The sequence below is a fragment of the Melospiza georgiana genome, chromosome 5 (genome assembly GCF_028018845.1).
Source record: "Melospiza georgiana isolate bMelGeo1 chromosome 5, bMelGeo1.pri, whole genome shotgun sequence".
NCBI lineage: Eukaryota > Metazoa > Chordata > Aves > Passeriformes > Passerellidae > Melospiza > Melospiza georgiana.
The window spans coordinates 25,398,865-25,414,178 of record NC_080434.1 but is presented as its reverse complement, the minus strand read 5'-3'; the positions used below and the strand labels follow the sequence as shown (position 1 = coordinate 25,414,178).

The 15,314-nt window shown below is 42.2% G+C and overlaps 1 protein-coding gene across 1 annotated transcript in view; it reads right to left on the bottom strand.

Moving 5' to 3' along the window:
- The window catches only part of TECRL (trans-2,3-enoyl-CoA reductase like), a 57,136-nt gene that overhangs the window by 9,511 nt on the left and 32,311 nt on the right, over nt 1-15,314 (bottom strand). Inside the window, exons 3-5 of the mRNA XM_058024745.1 lie at nt 15,165-15,209; nt 13,755-13,858; nt 1,887-2,002 (exon numbers count right to left, since the gene is read on the bottom strand). Coding sequence (XP_057880728.1) covers nt 1,887-2,002; nt 13,755-13,858; nt 15,165-15,209 — 265 coding nt within the window. The remainder of the gene's footprint in view (nt 1-1,886; nt 2,003-13,754; nt 13,859-15,164; nt 15,210-15,314) is intronic.

The following is a 15,314-nucleotide window of genomic DNA, read 5'->3' as shown; positions in this document are numbered from 1 at the left end:
ATTGTGGGATTTAAGATATTGTCTTAATTGAAGCATCTGGAACCAAAGATTAATGGAATAATTTTCAGTGTTAGACAAAGTTGCTTGCATTTTGCAGGGATGCAACTTATTTTTACTAGCCTTGAAATAAAAAGAGCTCCTGGAGCTCTGAATGTGATACATAGTCCTGTCAAGACATTTAGACAGGACAGCTGCGTGTACAGCCAGGCGTCTGACGCGCCTTTCCAAAAGATGTCTCCCACGTTTTAAGGCCACCTTAATGCTCCTGTAGGATGTGTCTGACATTTAAAAACATTCTGAGTGTCTTCTGAATGGTTTCCTTGTCCTTTGCCAACTCAAGTAGCTGCATGGAGGTAGTTTGTGTTTCATTTCCTTGTGGACGCAAAATGAGATTTTGTTGCGAGTTAATCCATTCTGATGGCTTTTATGTTGCCTGTTATAAAGAAATGAGGCAATTGTGGTAGAAATTATTATATTGATTCTCTTTTGAGGAAGATTATGAAACAATAACAGGCATTGCTGATTTGCTTCTGAGAATGAGCTGCAGCTCCTAGTGATTGAGTTTCAGAAACAAATGTCAGGAGTGATTCCTGATGGCATTTTATCTTGGTTACATTTACTGTACTACCATAGCCCTTCTTGCTGCAAACCAATTACAAGACATAAATGAAAAGTGTTTTTCAGCATGTGAATTCTCAAATAATTTTATTATGCATTGTGTATGGTAGCTAAAGTCAAAGATTAAACAATTTCAAAGTAATTAAACCAGAGAGAGTTGAGCTAAGAGAATTTTGAACAATTAATGACTTATCCAAAGCCTGGAGCAAATTTCCAGCTTTGCTGGAAATTTTTAAATTAATTTGGCTTAGGATGGGGACCTCAGATGAACCCATTAAGGAGTGGTCACTGGCAGGATTCTGCACAACCCTTGCCCACCTAAAAGAAGGCAAAGCCATTGCAGGCTCTTCTGTGCTGCCAGAAACTCTCTCCTTTTAAGCATATGCACAAGAGAAGGAAGACAAGTATCTTGCAGCTCTGGATTTGAATTCAATTATTCTGTGTTCTCATTCCCAGCTCCACTAACTCCCTTAATGTCTCTCCAAGTGCCTGTTCCTCCATCTGTAAATGGCATTATTACTCACTGTATTTCTCTGCTGTGTACCAGTTCCCCTGATTCTGCAGTCACAGTGTGGAAAAAGTGTGTGGGAAAGCTGTACAGTCCTTGAGCCTCCCAGTGCCTGTGTACCCTCCTATGAGTGGTCCAGCTTATGCAGGTGACAGGCTTTCCTTGATCACTTGTCACCCTTCTGCCAGGCACTAATCACCCAGAATGGGGACAATTCCACTGAAGGAAAGCTCCTTTAAGTGTGAAAGTTCCCAGGCTGCCTGGTGCATTCTACCTCCGTCCTGTGGAGATGCTTCTTCTGAGTTGCTTGACCTGATTCATGATGAGCACACTTGTGGAATTTCCTCCTTCCTGTGCCTAGGTGGGAGCTGGTGTGGGGGTAGTTATCTTCTGTGCTGGATGCTGATGCTGCTCGTCTCAAGAGCAGGAATGGGAGTGGGGCACCTGAAGTCTTGTCTTCTCTGTCAAGCATGACTTTGGGTTACCACCCACTGTGATTATTATTTCACTTTCTGATGTGATGTCAAAGTATTTGAGGAAAACACTGCATCTCCTTGGTGATCCATTGCTGGGATCCCCTTTTTGGTCAAGCTTATAAGTGCTGCTAAAATGACCTACAGGTATTGGTTAAAACTGAATCTGACATGATGCAGGCAGCCTCATACTCCCTGTAACATCCTCAGCTCTGGATTTGCCATCTCCATCCCTTTGGTTTCTCATGATCCAGGAAGATAAAATAATTCCCACAAATGTCACTTACTGAACCACTGGGTGGCGGAAGTTCTTCCTGCTTTCCACTTGATCATAAATAGTTGAGAGGCGAATGTAGAAGAGCAGATATATGAGAAGAGGCCCGGTGTATTCTGTTAGAAAAAACTGGAAATGAAAAATAAAATAGCTGTGGCAGAGTAGAAAATTATATGAGGAAAGTTGTGAGAGAAAGAATACCCCTATCCACAACCCTTATTCATCCTTCAAATTACTTTTGGCTTCATTTTCAGGATTTCAATGACACATAAGAGATTCTTCTGCAGTCTCTTTAGCAAAGGAGTAAAATCCATCTAGGAAATGAGAGATAGGTTTCTGTGCAGAACATTAACCCAGTCAGGAATGCTTCATGGAAGGTGGTCAAAATCACAGTTATCTCCTCTTTATATTTTTGGCGGTGCCATCAAATGCCTATTTGGAATCTAAATAACACTGAGAAACAAAGCCAAGAAACTGAAGACGGCTTGCTTTCTGCCAGTGCTTTTTGCAATTAAGTGGTACACCAGTTAAAAGCCAACCAGGCGTGACAGAAACAAACACAGCTCTGAATCCTGGTGGCTTGCAGAGTCATCTGGAAGGGAGGCTATCATTGCTTGAAATTTGGTGGAGGATGGAAGAGCAGGACCAGCCTGCATGGTGCTTTGAGCTCTTTTTTGGTTACTGTGTGGTTCTCCTCCCTGTGTAGGCACCAGCAAAAATAGCCTGTGGTGGGCAGACTGGACAAATTGCCCTACTGTGACAGAGACAAAGAAGAAACCATTTCATCTCACCATTGTCACCCCTGCTAGGCACAGAGAGCTGAAAGGAGGGGCAGGGAGAGAAGGCAGAATCATGGAGATGACATGAGCCACCCTCAGTTTTAAGGTCTCACTTTGGCTGGGTACAGTCTGTATTGGTTTTTGTTGGGGAACATTCTTAAGCCACACACAAATGGAAGAAGTAAAATTACATTAGAGTGATGAGAGATCTAGATTTGATCACCTGTCACTGACCACTGCACTGAATCCCAGAATAAAATGGAAGTGCTGTAGTCCTACACATTTACAAGGACTGGCAAATCGTATCTCAAGTGCCTATCATTGCTTCAGGGAGAAAGATTTATAACTGTTGGGTTATTTGGCTTTATGGTGTCTATTGGCACTGCTGTAGAATTGTAATGAATAAACACCTGTGGCTTAAGGAAGCAACACAAACTTCAGACCACCTTTTACAGAACTAGTATTTGGCTCCCCATCAGGCTGTTCTTCTAATCACTCTTGGGAAGAACATTGAAAGAGAAAGGTTTTCCTACAGGAATATCTGGCAATTAGGTTCCCTTTTCCTCTGTTACAGGGGGAAACATTTTGAAATTTTATCCATTCATAGCAGGACAGTCTCCAAAAGTAACAACAGACTTAAGTGTTCTCTACCAGGGGAACATCAAATTCCCTTTTGTTCCAAGTGACACTGTGACTCCTGTGCTCCGTTTAGACTCTGCATGATCCCAAGAGCAGGTGTGTGTTTGTGTGTGTGCAAAAATATTTAATCCAGGAGTGCAAGAGCACTCATAGTGGGATACCTCACAGCCAAGGGCTTATTAGAATTTTGTCCTGATAGCAGTTGTATGGATTTGTTCCAAAATGTGAGCCCACTGTGTTTGGCACTCTGCAGACACTGTAAGGGATGGCCTTTTCTATTTAAACCTAACAGACTAAATCTAGACTATGGTGCTGTAGGGGACAGAGGTGCAGGTAATGTGGTCTGAGCAGGTCAGGGGAAGAGCCTGGAATGAGCTGCTTTGTTCAGTGGAGCTTTTTCTCTCTGCCATGAGCTGCACCACAAAGTACATCCGTGACTGCCAGCTTTCAACATCTATTTGGCACAAGCACATTGCAAAGCTGCCAGGAGGAGCCTGGCAGGACTTAGCATCAAGTTGTGTTTACTTGTCACTGCACCAAGTGCTCCCCCCTTACCCCCTGACTGATTTCAGATGCTGAAAGGAGAAGGAGAGTTTCAAGATTTAGTAAAAAAATCTCTTTTTAAAAGTCAAAGCTCCAGACACAAGATAACAGAATCTTTGTGATGGGGTTCGATGTAGGAAGGGGAGATGCAGGAGAGCAATTCAGAGAAGCAGCTGAGAGGGCTCTTGAGCTGGGGTTTGTGATGGGGAGCAGCATCAGGGTGGGGACAGGGTTCAGCCTTGTCTGTGTGTCTGTCACATCACCCATGTGGAGGCAGTGGTGCAGGGTCAGCCAGGAGATTTGGAATCACTCTGGGCAGGCAGGACTGTGTTTGCCTTTCATAACTGAGTCACACTGGCACATAGTTAAAATCAGTAACATTCTGTTTTAGAGGATGAGGCTCAATTTGCTGCAGTAGTTTTTGCTGTCCTTTAGTTTAGGTAAGCTTCAGACTCTTTGCTTCTGTTGCATCTCCCATGCTGTGATCACTGCTCTCATTCTCTGGCCTACTGATTTTAAATTTGTCATAAATGAAAAACAAGTTTCAGAAAGGCAGGCAGAGAAACTGCTAAAAATTCCCATTAATTCAAGCAGATGAACAAGAAAGTAGTCTTAAATTAACACAGCATTACAATTATTGGTTCTACCCACTGGCAATCAAGGGCAAGCACCATTCTTTTACTATTGATTCTCAATGATTATAGGCAATTAAGCCTAACTAGAATCTTCATACTCATCCTATAGCTGACTATTTGCTGGGCTTGGGGAGTTACTTGTTGTGTCAAGGATCAGTTCAACCCATCATTTTTATAGGTGCTCAAAATTAGTAATCCCTGTTGACACATTCTGGAAAAAAAAAAAAAAAACACATTTTAAACAAAGGCCTGAAAGTAATAACATTGTAGCTTGCTGTTTCTTAAAAGGAATATAATTTTATTTTTTTGAAAAGTGGTCATTTAAAACACAGAGCACATTTAGAATTGTAGAATTGTAGAATTGTAAAAAGAAAAAAGGAAAAACAAACAAACAAAAACAAAAAAAACAAACAAAAACACCAAACCCCAATATTTAGAAGAATTTTTTTTTTTTTTTACCATCTTATGGTCCTGCCTAGATTATTTTGATGTATTGGGTGCAGCCAAATGCGGTGATCCATAAAACACAAATATATATTCCTGGAGTAGCAGTATGTCTCTATAGCAATGAGCATATCTCAATAGGATTTAACTGTTGAGCTCATCATTAATTCTCTGAAGAGAGAAAATAAGAGATTGTCTTTTCTTTCCACTTCTGTACACCCTTCTTCAAATCTTGCACAGTGTCCCGTTCTCTTACCTTCCTTCTCTCCTCTCCAGTGTCTGACATTATATATATACCCTGTAGACCTCTTATTCTCAGTAACATAGAGAAAGTGCTCTTAAATGAAAGTATTCTGGAATCAAAACTCTCCCCAGCATGGTCAGTATACAGGGTGCTAAAATTAGGCTTCTTTAATAATCTCAGTTATCAGTCCTCAGAGATATGATTCAGTAACACCTAAACTGGAAATATCTACTATGTAAACATCAAAACTGAGATCCAAAACCAGCCAAAAGAGAGCTAAGTAGGAGTTTCCATCATCCAAGAGATGATGGAACAAAAGGTGCAACAATACAGGAGAGCTAATCTGCAAATCAGCAAACCATCTTGCATAAACCAGATTGTACGTGCTTCTTTTATCTCTTATCCAGCTCATCGTGCCAGGAACACCTTGCTGAACAGAGAAACAGCCAGGAATTCAAATCCCAGGCCAGGTATATTTAGGGAGGTATGGATGCTGCAGAGGTTAAAGGAGTTCTTTCAGGATATTGGAAGGATTTTCTGGCTTTTAGGGGTGACATAGTGCCTGACGCTGTCCCAACAGGTCCGCCAAAGAGAGTGGAAGGGACTTTGATGTGAGTTAAAGTCCCATGTGTGTGTACTGGCTGGGAAACAGCAGAACAGGACAAAAGGAAGTTGTAAACACAGGCAGTGGAGTGAAGGGAATGTGAAAAAACTCCAACCAAATCTTTATAAATGAACTGCCCACATATTAGTATCTTCACATGAGGGTATAGCTAATTCCTCTCTGTAATGTTTATGGCCTGCCCTATCTTGTTGCCTTTTGGCATAGGCTCACATTGTCTCACTTATGACAAGCAGCAGAGCTGAGGAAAGGCCATAGAGCCTCTTCCCCACTGATCCCTTTCCTGCAGCTCTTTCCATGCCATGTAGGGCCAGTTTCCCAGGCACCAGTGCTGCTTGTGATGCTTTCTCCTCCACTGCCCAGGGGATGTCAGGGTGGAAGCACGGGGCATGGGATGAGGGTAGTGCCTGCAGCCAGGACAATGACTTTGGGTCACTGTCTGTAGTCCTCAGCCCAGCAAGAGATACAAAACAGCTCAGTCATGTCCTGGGTGACTCTGATGGAAAAGCAGCTGCAGTATATAAATTATCTAATGGACAGGGTTAGCTTCTCTGATAAATGTGAGACAAAGGCATAGCTGCAGGTCTGGGCCAAGGTCAGGCTGGCACAGTACATACTGCACAAAGAGGGGGATCTCCTGCTATGACAGACAGAACATTGCTGTGTGTGAGTGTACAGAGCACAGCTGGGATTTCAGAGAAACCCAAGAGAAACAGGCAGTTAAATCCTCCCAAGTCCCCAGATCACTTTAAACTCAGCATATAACTGCCTTAGACTCCTTTTACAATCCCAGCCCTAAGTACTCTTAAGCTAATGATCATTAAGAAACATTATTAATTTCTAGTTTAATTTCTACTTTATACACTTTGTAACCTCATTAAAGGCCATATAGTTACCTGGGGATGATAATGGCATAATTTTAGCACCTTCCCTAAATCTTCACCTTTGTAAAAGTTTTGTATTTTCATGTTTGCAAAAATCCACAGCAGCAGCAATTTTGCATCAGGTAATACAGTTCTTAAGGGCTGCTTGAATATTCAATTACTTTTTCTTCCAGTTCTCATGGAACTGACTAACCCACTCTACAAAACCTAAATTGTGCATGGAGGGGCACCTGAAACTTCCCTTGTCTGGGCAGATTTTGTAGGGACTCAGTGTCTATGAGTATTTCAGGCTGCTGCTCAGTATTTACTGCAAATACCAGAGACAGGGATGGATTTGCTGTAGGATTTTGTAGGCAAATTGCAGCTGACTCTGGCCAGTTTCAGGAGCTGGGAGTGAACAGCAATGGATGCTGTTTGTCCCTGAGTCAAGCCGGTGAAATAAGGGAGGTAAAATCCCAACTTCCCCCTCTCTTCTAAGACTGACCTGTCTGAAACCATGGCATCAGACCACTTCTTACTATGGTCAACATTCTTCCATGAGACTACAAGCCCTTTCATGTTTCTTACTCAAAATGGAAAATTATTGCAAATTAACAGATGTTATTCTTATGCATACACATATATGTATGTTGTATGTGTTTGTACTGATACATATTCAGTGAAGAATTCAAATTCTGTTTGTAACCAAACACCAGTGTGAGTTCACATTTGCTGCCAAATCTTTCCAGGTCTTTGACAGCATTTTGAAATCTGCCTTATAATGTGCATCATTTTAAAATGTGTCTGTCATCTGCTATGTAGACATGTAAACAAAGTAATGCTTTTTAAACACCTGGTTATTGTAAATAACCTTATCTTTGCTTTTCGTCCAGAAGCCTCAAAGCACTTTGCAAAGTGGAAAATGCTGTTACTTCCTTGCCAATGTTTTGGAAGCTGAAATACAGAGAAATTCAGGGACTTGTCCAGGGCAGTGGCTTGGGTGAAGGGACACCTGGTCCTCTCAAGCACTGGTTCAGTTTCTGCTTCTCTGTGCTGAACACTGGTTCACCCTGTGGTTCACTCTTCTCTGTGCTCTCCTCACACCCTGGAGGAGCAAAATTCCCCATACAAAATAATTGTGCCAGGCTTATGCATTCTAGAGGGACTAGAACTGCTCAATTTGCATAGATTGACAAAATGTCAACCTCCCTAGTTCCGCTGAATACAAATAGGAAAATGTCTACATTTACCAGCTCTGTACATCAAGCAGCTCTTTGTTCCTTAAGTAGCAGGAAGGGTTTAAGCATAAAATTATGTATAACTGAAAGAAACATTTTGTTCTGTTTATGTTTACTGAATTCCCCCTACCTTCTTTTTGCACTCAAAGGGGTAAAAACTCAAGGGCATTCCTATAAATACTTAGACATAGGTCTTTCAATAACTAGAACCCTCAGAATTAATTTTTCTAGCAGCTCCCTAATTCCCTTTGGCAACTGAAAAATTGACACTCTGGCATGGTTCATCGTGGCATTTGTTGCTGAGACCAGAGAGAAATTATTGCAACACTGTTTGCATCATTAGAAGCAGCATCTGAGGAATCCAAATCAGCCAGCTGGGCAGTTTCAGAGATCTCCTCTTCCCTTATCAGTTCACTTCATGCTGCCACTGGGCAGTAACAAAGAGCCAGAAGTGTGTGTGGCCCAAGAAAATGGACAAACAATATATAACCATGGCAAGAAATCAGGCAAAGGCAAGCTGTTCTCTCCTGATAACCCTGGAGGCTGAAAAATATTAGACTTAATTAAATGAAAAATAAGAGCAATCTTGTGTGTGTAGTTTGCCTTTGTGAGAGGTCACAATGTTTGAAAAAGTCTTCAGCTTTTGACTGGGATCAGCTCAAGACTTGGCCAAGTGTACCAAGGTAGAGCAACACTTAATGTGTGTTCTAGCAGAGACCTCTGCCAAGTACAAATTGCTAGCTGTAAAACAGAGGTGCTTTGCATTGCAAATAATTGTAGTTGGAAAATGCGCTGTCAAGGAAATAGTGACTTTTTTTCCTGGAGATCATCTTCTATACCAAATTATCGATTGATTCAAGAGACTTAGCAATGAAAAACCTTTTGACAATTTTTCTGTCTTTGGCACTTTTTTGTAGCTGTTCTTAGGCCACCCACAGATTCACACAGAATCAAACTTCATGCTTATTTGGCACTTCTGCAAAGTTTTTCAGGTTTTCACAATTCCCTGAGTGTGATATTCAATCTTTAGGGTCCCAGTCCCACAACTAATTCTGTCTGAATTGGCCACAAAATATGGAAACCCTGATATGTATCTGCTGAGAACCATATTCAGTGACATTCTCCTCTACATCAAACAGATCCTCAGCTCTCTCTCTTACCTGGACCTCAAATTCCTTCCTAAGCTATGATAATATGAGTTTTCTTACTCTTATCACCTTCACACTGTCTCACTAGTTTGCTGGGATTCCCAGTCCTCACCCTTCTTCAAACTCCTCAGATCCTCTCTTTTTCCTTCTCTTGTAATTGTCTGTACTTTTACATCCCATTGAGAGGTTATAAACCTTTACTGAAATCTCTTATTCTGTTCCCAAATTAGGGAAAATATCTTAAGTTGTTCCCCATGGGGAGTCCAAGTCTAACCTCAGTGTAGAGAAGGTGGAGAAAATGAGTCTGCAGCAGTTTGGCTGGTTTTTATTCCAAACCCATCAATATGCAAATTGCTTCCTATCACAATCATCCCACTGACTCCTTGGGACCGTTCCACATTTACAGGACCAGTGGATTGAGCTGTGCCAGACAGAGCAAACTGCTGCTCCCCTGCTCACCAACAGCACCAAAAACTTTGGTGCTAGAGGGGCGAACCACACTGACCAAAACTGCTTTCCCCTTGAGAGAACAGCAGCACCTCCTCCCCCTGCCCACACCTACTGTGCATAACCACAGAGCTTCACACACAGATCCCTTCCTGGCCTCTTGCTCATTTCCCACAGTGTCTGACTTGGTGATAAATTTGCTTGCCAGCCAGGAGAGAACAGATGAATTAATGAAAAATGTGGGTTTTCAGCTTTCAAAGATGCTCCTGGGTTTAAAGTAGTATTAGCCTCTACATTTCTAAATTGAGCAGAATTTTTTTTCGTTGGAAAATTTGAAGTGGAGCAGTTCTGCTGCCAGCTTTACTATTTTAAGACCCTCAGGAGTCAAAGTACTTAAGCAATCCCTAATTTTAAATCACAGTAACAAAAAATATTTACTGAAGTACTGTGTTTCAGGATTATTCTTCTAAAATTCACAGGCTTGGTTGTAAATTTTTTTTTCAGTTCTATGCTGTTTTCTCAGTTCTATTTGGATCCTTTTGGTAGCTGGCCCAGGTAGTAACAGGACAACAGATGCTGATAAATCAGAAATTGCAATCTTTGCTCAAATAAGGAAAGCTTTAGCAGCAGTGTGAATTTGAGCCAGAAGAATGGATTTTTTTCTGTTTTTTCCTCTTTTCACTACAGCAGCAGTGTGTATTCTTAGCAGTTAAACACCAGCAATGTTTCAAAAAGTCACCATGCCACATTGCAATTATGTAAAAAGAGGTGTCTGTCAAACATGCTTAGACCCAAAATTGCATAGAGATTAAAAATAAAAGCCATCACTCCAGTGGTGGGAATTTCAAACATCCCTGGGGGTAAAATCTTTACAGGGCCATACAGAACAAATCTATAAACTCAGCTCCCATTAGTATCTCTGCAGCATCAGTCAGCAAACCTCAACTATGCCCTCCAGGCAGGGTGAAGAAATTGGTAAGCCTTGTGCAGAAGTAAATTATGTGTTTCAGGTAATATTTGTTTTATATAAAAGAAGGGAGAGTAGAGCAAGAGTTCTAGCAAATTTCATGGTACTAAGAAGCAGGTTTTGTTTTGTCCCTGAATTATATTCTGAAAATCAGCCTTGAGGGCCTTCTTTCTTCTAAAGAGCCAGCTGAGGTTGAATATCTACTTTTATCCCAGAAAAGAACCTCATTTCTCAAAAGAGACTGGCAAATAATTGTTCCAGTGGAGGAGAATCACAAATCCCTCACCCCAGTTTGTCCTCCTCCCCCCATCAGAGCAATCCAGCCTCTAGAACTTGTTGAAAACTGGTCAGCCAATCTCAGAGCTGAGGGGAAGTGTGAGCCCAGGGGAAGTCTGGCCTTTCACAGCACAAAACACCAGAAATATTGTGGTCATTGTGCTACAGTGTTTTAGGAAAGCTGAGGAGGAGGAGGAGGAGGAGACATCCTTCCTGCAAGGTGCCAGCCTCTGGCAGAGGGACTAAGTAGGCAACAGGAGACAACAAAGCCTTGAGCTGCCAAGGTGGAGTGTGACAAGTATTGTAAATCTGAGACTGTCCATGCTCCAAAAGGGAAGTCTTGGTTTTCCTAGACTTATTGATACACAAATTCTTTGTTTGGGAACAGACAGCAGCATCACCTTTCATTTTACAGCATGTTTGCAAAGGGTGCTGCTCCCAGGAGGTGGAGGTCAATTCTGTTCTCCCCTTTTAAAAACCAGAAGTCATTGTCTTGGTGCAAATTCCCAGCACTGGTGTTCTTGGCCCTCAGGTGTGATCTCCAGTGAGATGACAGAGCCCCAGAAAACCCAACTCTGTGCTGAGGGCTCCCCTAGACTGACCTATGCCCAATGCATGGACCTCTGGAGAACCAACATGTCTCCATGTCCTTCTGGATCTGTTTCTGGAGTCCAGACCTGAATGTGGCCCTTTGTAACTTAGCTATCATTTTGCTGATGGGATAAGAATATTTTTATTCTGTGCTTTGTTTATTTAAATGTCAAACCTTTACATCAGAAGCCTCCCTCACTGTGTGCATAAATCTCGTAGAGCAACAAGGGGGATGGGAGCACAGGAGATCTAAAGACAGTAAAAATGGCAGTAAAACTACACATCCTGTGTACAAATGCATTTCTAATTGCTGTTGTTAGAATACAGTCTTCTGTGAACCTTTTCTCTATTGCTATAGACTAACTACAAAATAAAAGTCTCTTGACTGTTTAAATGACGTGGCTAGGAAGAAGATTTCTCCCACTGAGAATGGAGACAATTTAGACTATGGAGCAGAATGAGATAAGATGAATATTCAAAAACTCACAGAGTCAACTTTTTGCATGCAGATTAACTCATAAAAAAAATGCCACTGCCTGCAGTACCTACTCCTGGTCATAACTGCAGTATTTATAATGGGATATTAAGCTTTAGTTATGTTACTGTCTTAGGCTACATAAACCACCAGGAAAAGAGAGAATAAATAAGGTTCTTGCAGATTACTTAATTGTAGCAAACAGGAAGCTGCAGTAATCACAGTTTTGCTTAGCAAGGAAATTCCATGGTTGAGAGGTGGTGGAATGGATTCGTGAAGGAAACAGGACTAGCATTAATTAGTGTGGTCCCAGCAGGCCATTAATCAGGATGGGGTAAAGCCTCAGTAAACTCACAGACCTCTACTCAAACAGGTAGGTCACACAGTAAGAAAAGCTCTAGCTCCACTGAAGTAAACTGCTGGTCACCCCCTGGGGATCTGGATCCTTTCAGAACTGGGAAGGATGGACACAGGTCATGTTCCCCTTCACAGGGACTAAAAGCTGCCAGAATTTGTGCTGCTCAGGAGAGGGAGAAGTGCAACAGGGATGGATATGTGACCTTATAGAGCCGATCCAGAGGCTGGCTTTTCCCAGGTCAAGGGTTACTGTTGTGGCACCAACCTTCACCTTGAGTGTATGTTTCAACAGACAAGGAACTGTAAAGCAGCATGTCCATTCCAAGTGTCTTGTAGGAATGCTTCCTAGCCTGTAGAGACCTGTGGGAGAGAGGAACTGGGACTATCACCTGCAAGCTGCTCAAACACCTGACACTCAAAAGCTCCATCCTTGTAGGCACAGCCAAGGGAAGGACAGTGGCTTGTAGTCCCCTCATGTGAGCAGGGTGGGATCTGTGGGCTGCCTGAGGTAAGAATCTAATAATTTGACCACAGCAATTATGCCAGTTAGCAAAGAACTCACTTCATTAAAGGAATTGCAAGCAGTCAGTGGTTTGCTTTCCATTGCAATAAGTAGTCTTTTCATAGCTTTTCTGGCTTTCAGAAACTGTAGTTCTATCTTACCTGTGTTTGTCACTGGAGAAATTGGGAATCTCATTGCCTGGTGTACAGATGTGAGCTGTGTGTTACTTCAGCTCTACATGCAAACTGCAGCAAAAGCTTGGTCAGAGTGATTGTGAGACTCCTCTCAGCTCCTCCACGTGTGCCTGCTGCAGGACATTGGAAAGGTCTCTTCTGCTCCCATTCCTTCACTGTCCTTTCAAACCCTTCTACTGTCTTCTGTCTTTGGGCTGTGAAAGAATTTTAATCTTTCACTTCTCACTTTCCCAAAGGAGCTGTAGGGTTAGAGTTCCCTATATCCCATTGGAGTGGAATGTACTGCTTTTCTCTCAACACTCTGACCTTCCCACAGCTGCTTATAGGAAAATAACTACAGTCAAACCAGGTCTACATACAGCATAATACAGGTACTACTGTAATGGAAAATGCTTTTGTTTTACAAGGAGATTCAACAGTTTTTACTCTTGAGCCTGGCTGGACATTTTCTGCCTGGAATCCTTGGCCTCTGTCAGAACTGTTCTTTGCTTGAACAAAGAGTAAGGTATTTCCATCCAATTATTTTCCTGCATTAGTAACAGGATTACTAGAGATCCATATTTTCTTTATAATATCCTTCCACTTTCAAAGCTGAGGAGTCTTTCAGAAAATTAATGTATTTGGCTACAGTTCTGCACAGGCATATGAGCCCAAGATAAGCTAAAACTGTTTTTTAAAATTGGAGTTTTTTTCCTCAGGCAATATTTTTATGTTCCCCTTCTAATCTTTAATTGGAAGTCAGAGTTAGCATATTGATAACTTGGCTCACTCTCCATTTAATTCTGTTTTGAGTGCTGATAATCTAATTACACCATTTTACATAAGGAAGCGCAGGCTGAGGAAGTTGAAGCAATCTGATGCCAAAACATATGGCCCATTAAGATGTATCATGCTGACTGTTACAAGGACATACTTACTGTGGTCCAACCAACCTGCTGACCCAGGTCTGTGAAGTACAGTGTAATGATGGAGGAGACAGCAAGGCTTTGGATGCTGATGGAATCCTTCAAAAAGGGCCCGTCTGCAGTGACAGAAATGGAAGAGGAGAGGGTGTGAGCAGCAGGACTCTCTTGAGAGCACGACACAGTGCTGAGGCTGCCCTGCTAGTGCTCCAGATGTAGGCCCAGCTTGGATTCTGATTTCCTTTGGTGGCTTGCTACTTCTTCTCCATGTTAGCAGCCCAGAGCTCTTCCATGAGGGTTGTTCCCTTCCCATGTTAACAGAAGTGTTTGGCTGCGGTGACACAGGACAGCAGTGTGTGACAGCTGTGCACTGCTGTCCCTGTCAAGGTGGCCCATCAGAGACAGGCCATGCAATCACAGACAGCTCCACAGGGCACTCTTGTTCTGGCTTGCAGGACTAATGGCAAAGTCTGTGTTGCACAGCCTCTCCCTCACTGCCATATTGTGCTGAAGCATTTGCATTCTCAGGCTGTTTTACAGCAGGCAGTGCCTGATGATCAATGCAACCTCTTGGGCAAAGGCTCACGAGCCAAGATTTCTTTTCTGGCTGTCTAACCCAGGCAGACCAGGTGTATCTGAGCATTACATTACTGTTTGCAGTATTCTGAGGCATCTGCTTTCAGTCCTAATGGATCTAGAGTATAGAGAAAGACACATGAAATAACAATATTTGGTTTGCCTTTTTTTTTAAAATAGGCAGTGAGCTGACTATTGGAAAATTCCAACAGCCACTGGCACAGGAAGTTGCCACGGCTGCAACACCTCTTTGCTTTTTGTGAATGGTCTCCTTTTCAATATACATTTGTTGATTGTTTACATCAGTGAGGGTGCTAGATTCCATCAGGTGCTGATGGAATTTAGCACCCACCAGCCTCATTTTTTATGGCTTTGCAATTCTACACATCCACAGACCAAACACCAAACAGCCTCTGGCAGCTTTATCCTCCACTGCCATGTCTACCAAGAACTTGTGGACTGACACAGAGGCAGCCAGCTGCAACTTCTGGTGAGGAAGTGAGCAAATACTAAAACAGGTAATGCAGTGAGGGAAGGAAGGGGTTGAATGGGCTTAAAACTGCTTGTCTTCATTGTGTGATCATAGACTGGAACATCTCACTCAGCGGTTATGAAAACCACTAGGTTCCTTTACTAATGAGAAAAACTAGTAAGGTAATAATTGATGTCAGTTGATGAGAATGTACCAACTGCTCACCCAATAACACATATAGAGAGAGCAATGCTGTGAGGAGGAGAATCTGCCAGAGGATTAGTAATACATTAGGTGGATTAGTAATTAGTAATACATTATGTGGATAGGTAATTAGTAATACATTAGGTGGCTGCATCAGCCATATGAATACTCACTGTGTTCCAGTTGCAGACCAACACGGGATGGGTACCACTGGGGACCTGTTCCAATCACAAAGCATGGCTGTTAATTTTGTGATAGAAAAGCTAATTTTTTTTTAGGTTTGGAGTGGGGTTTTTTTCAACTGATATCTACAGAAGTGAGAT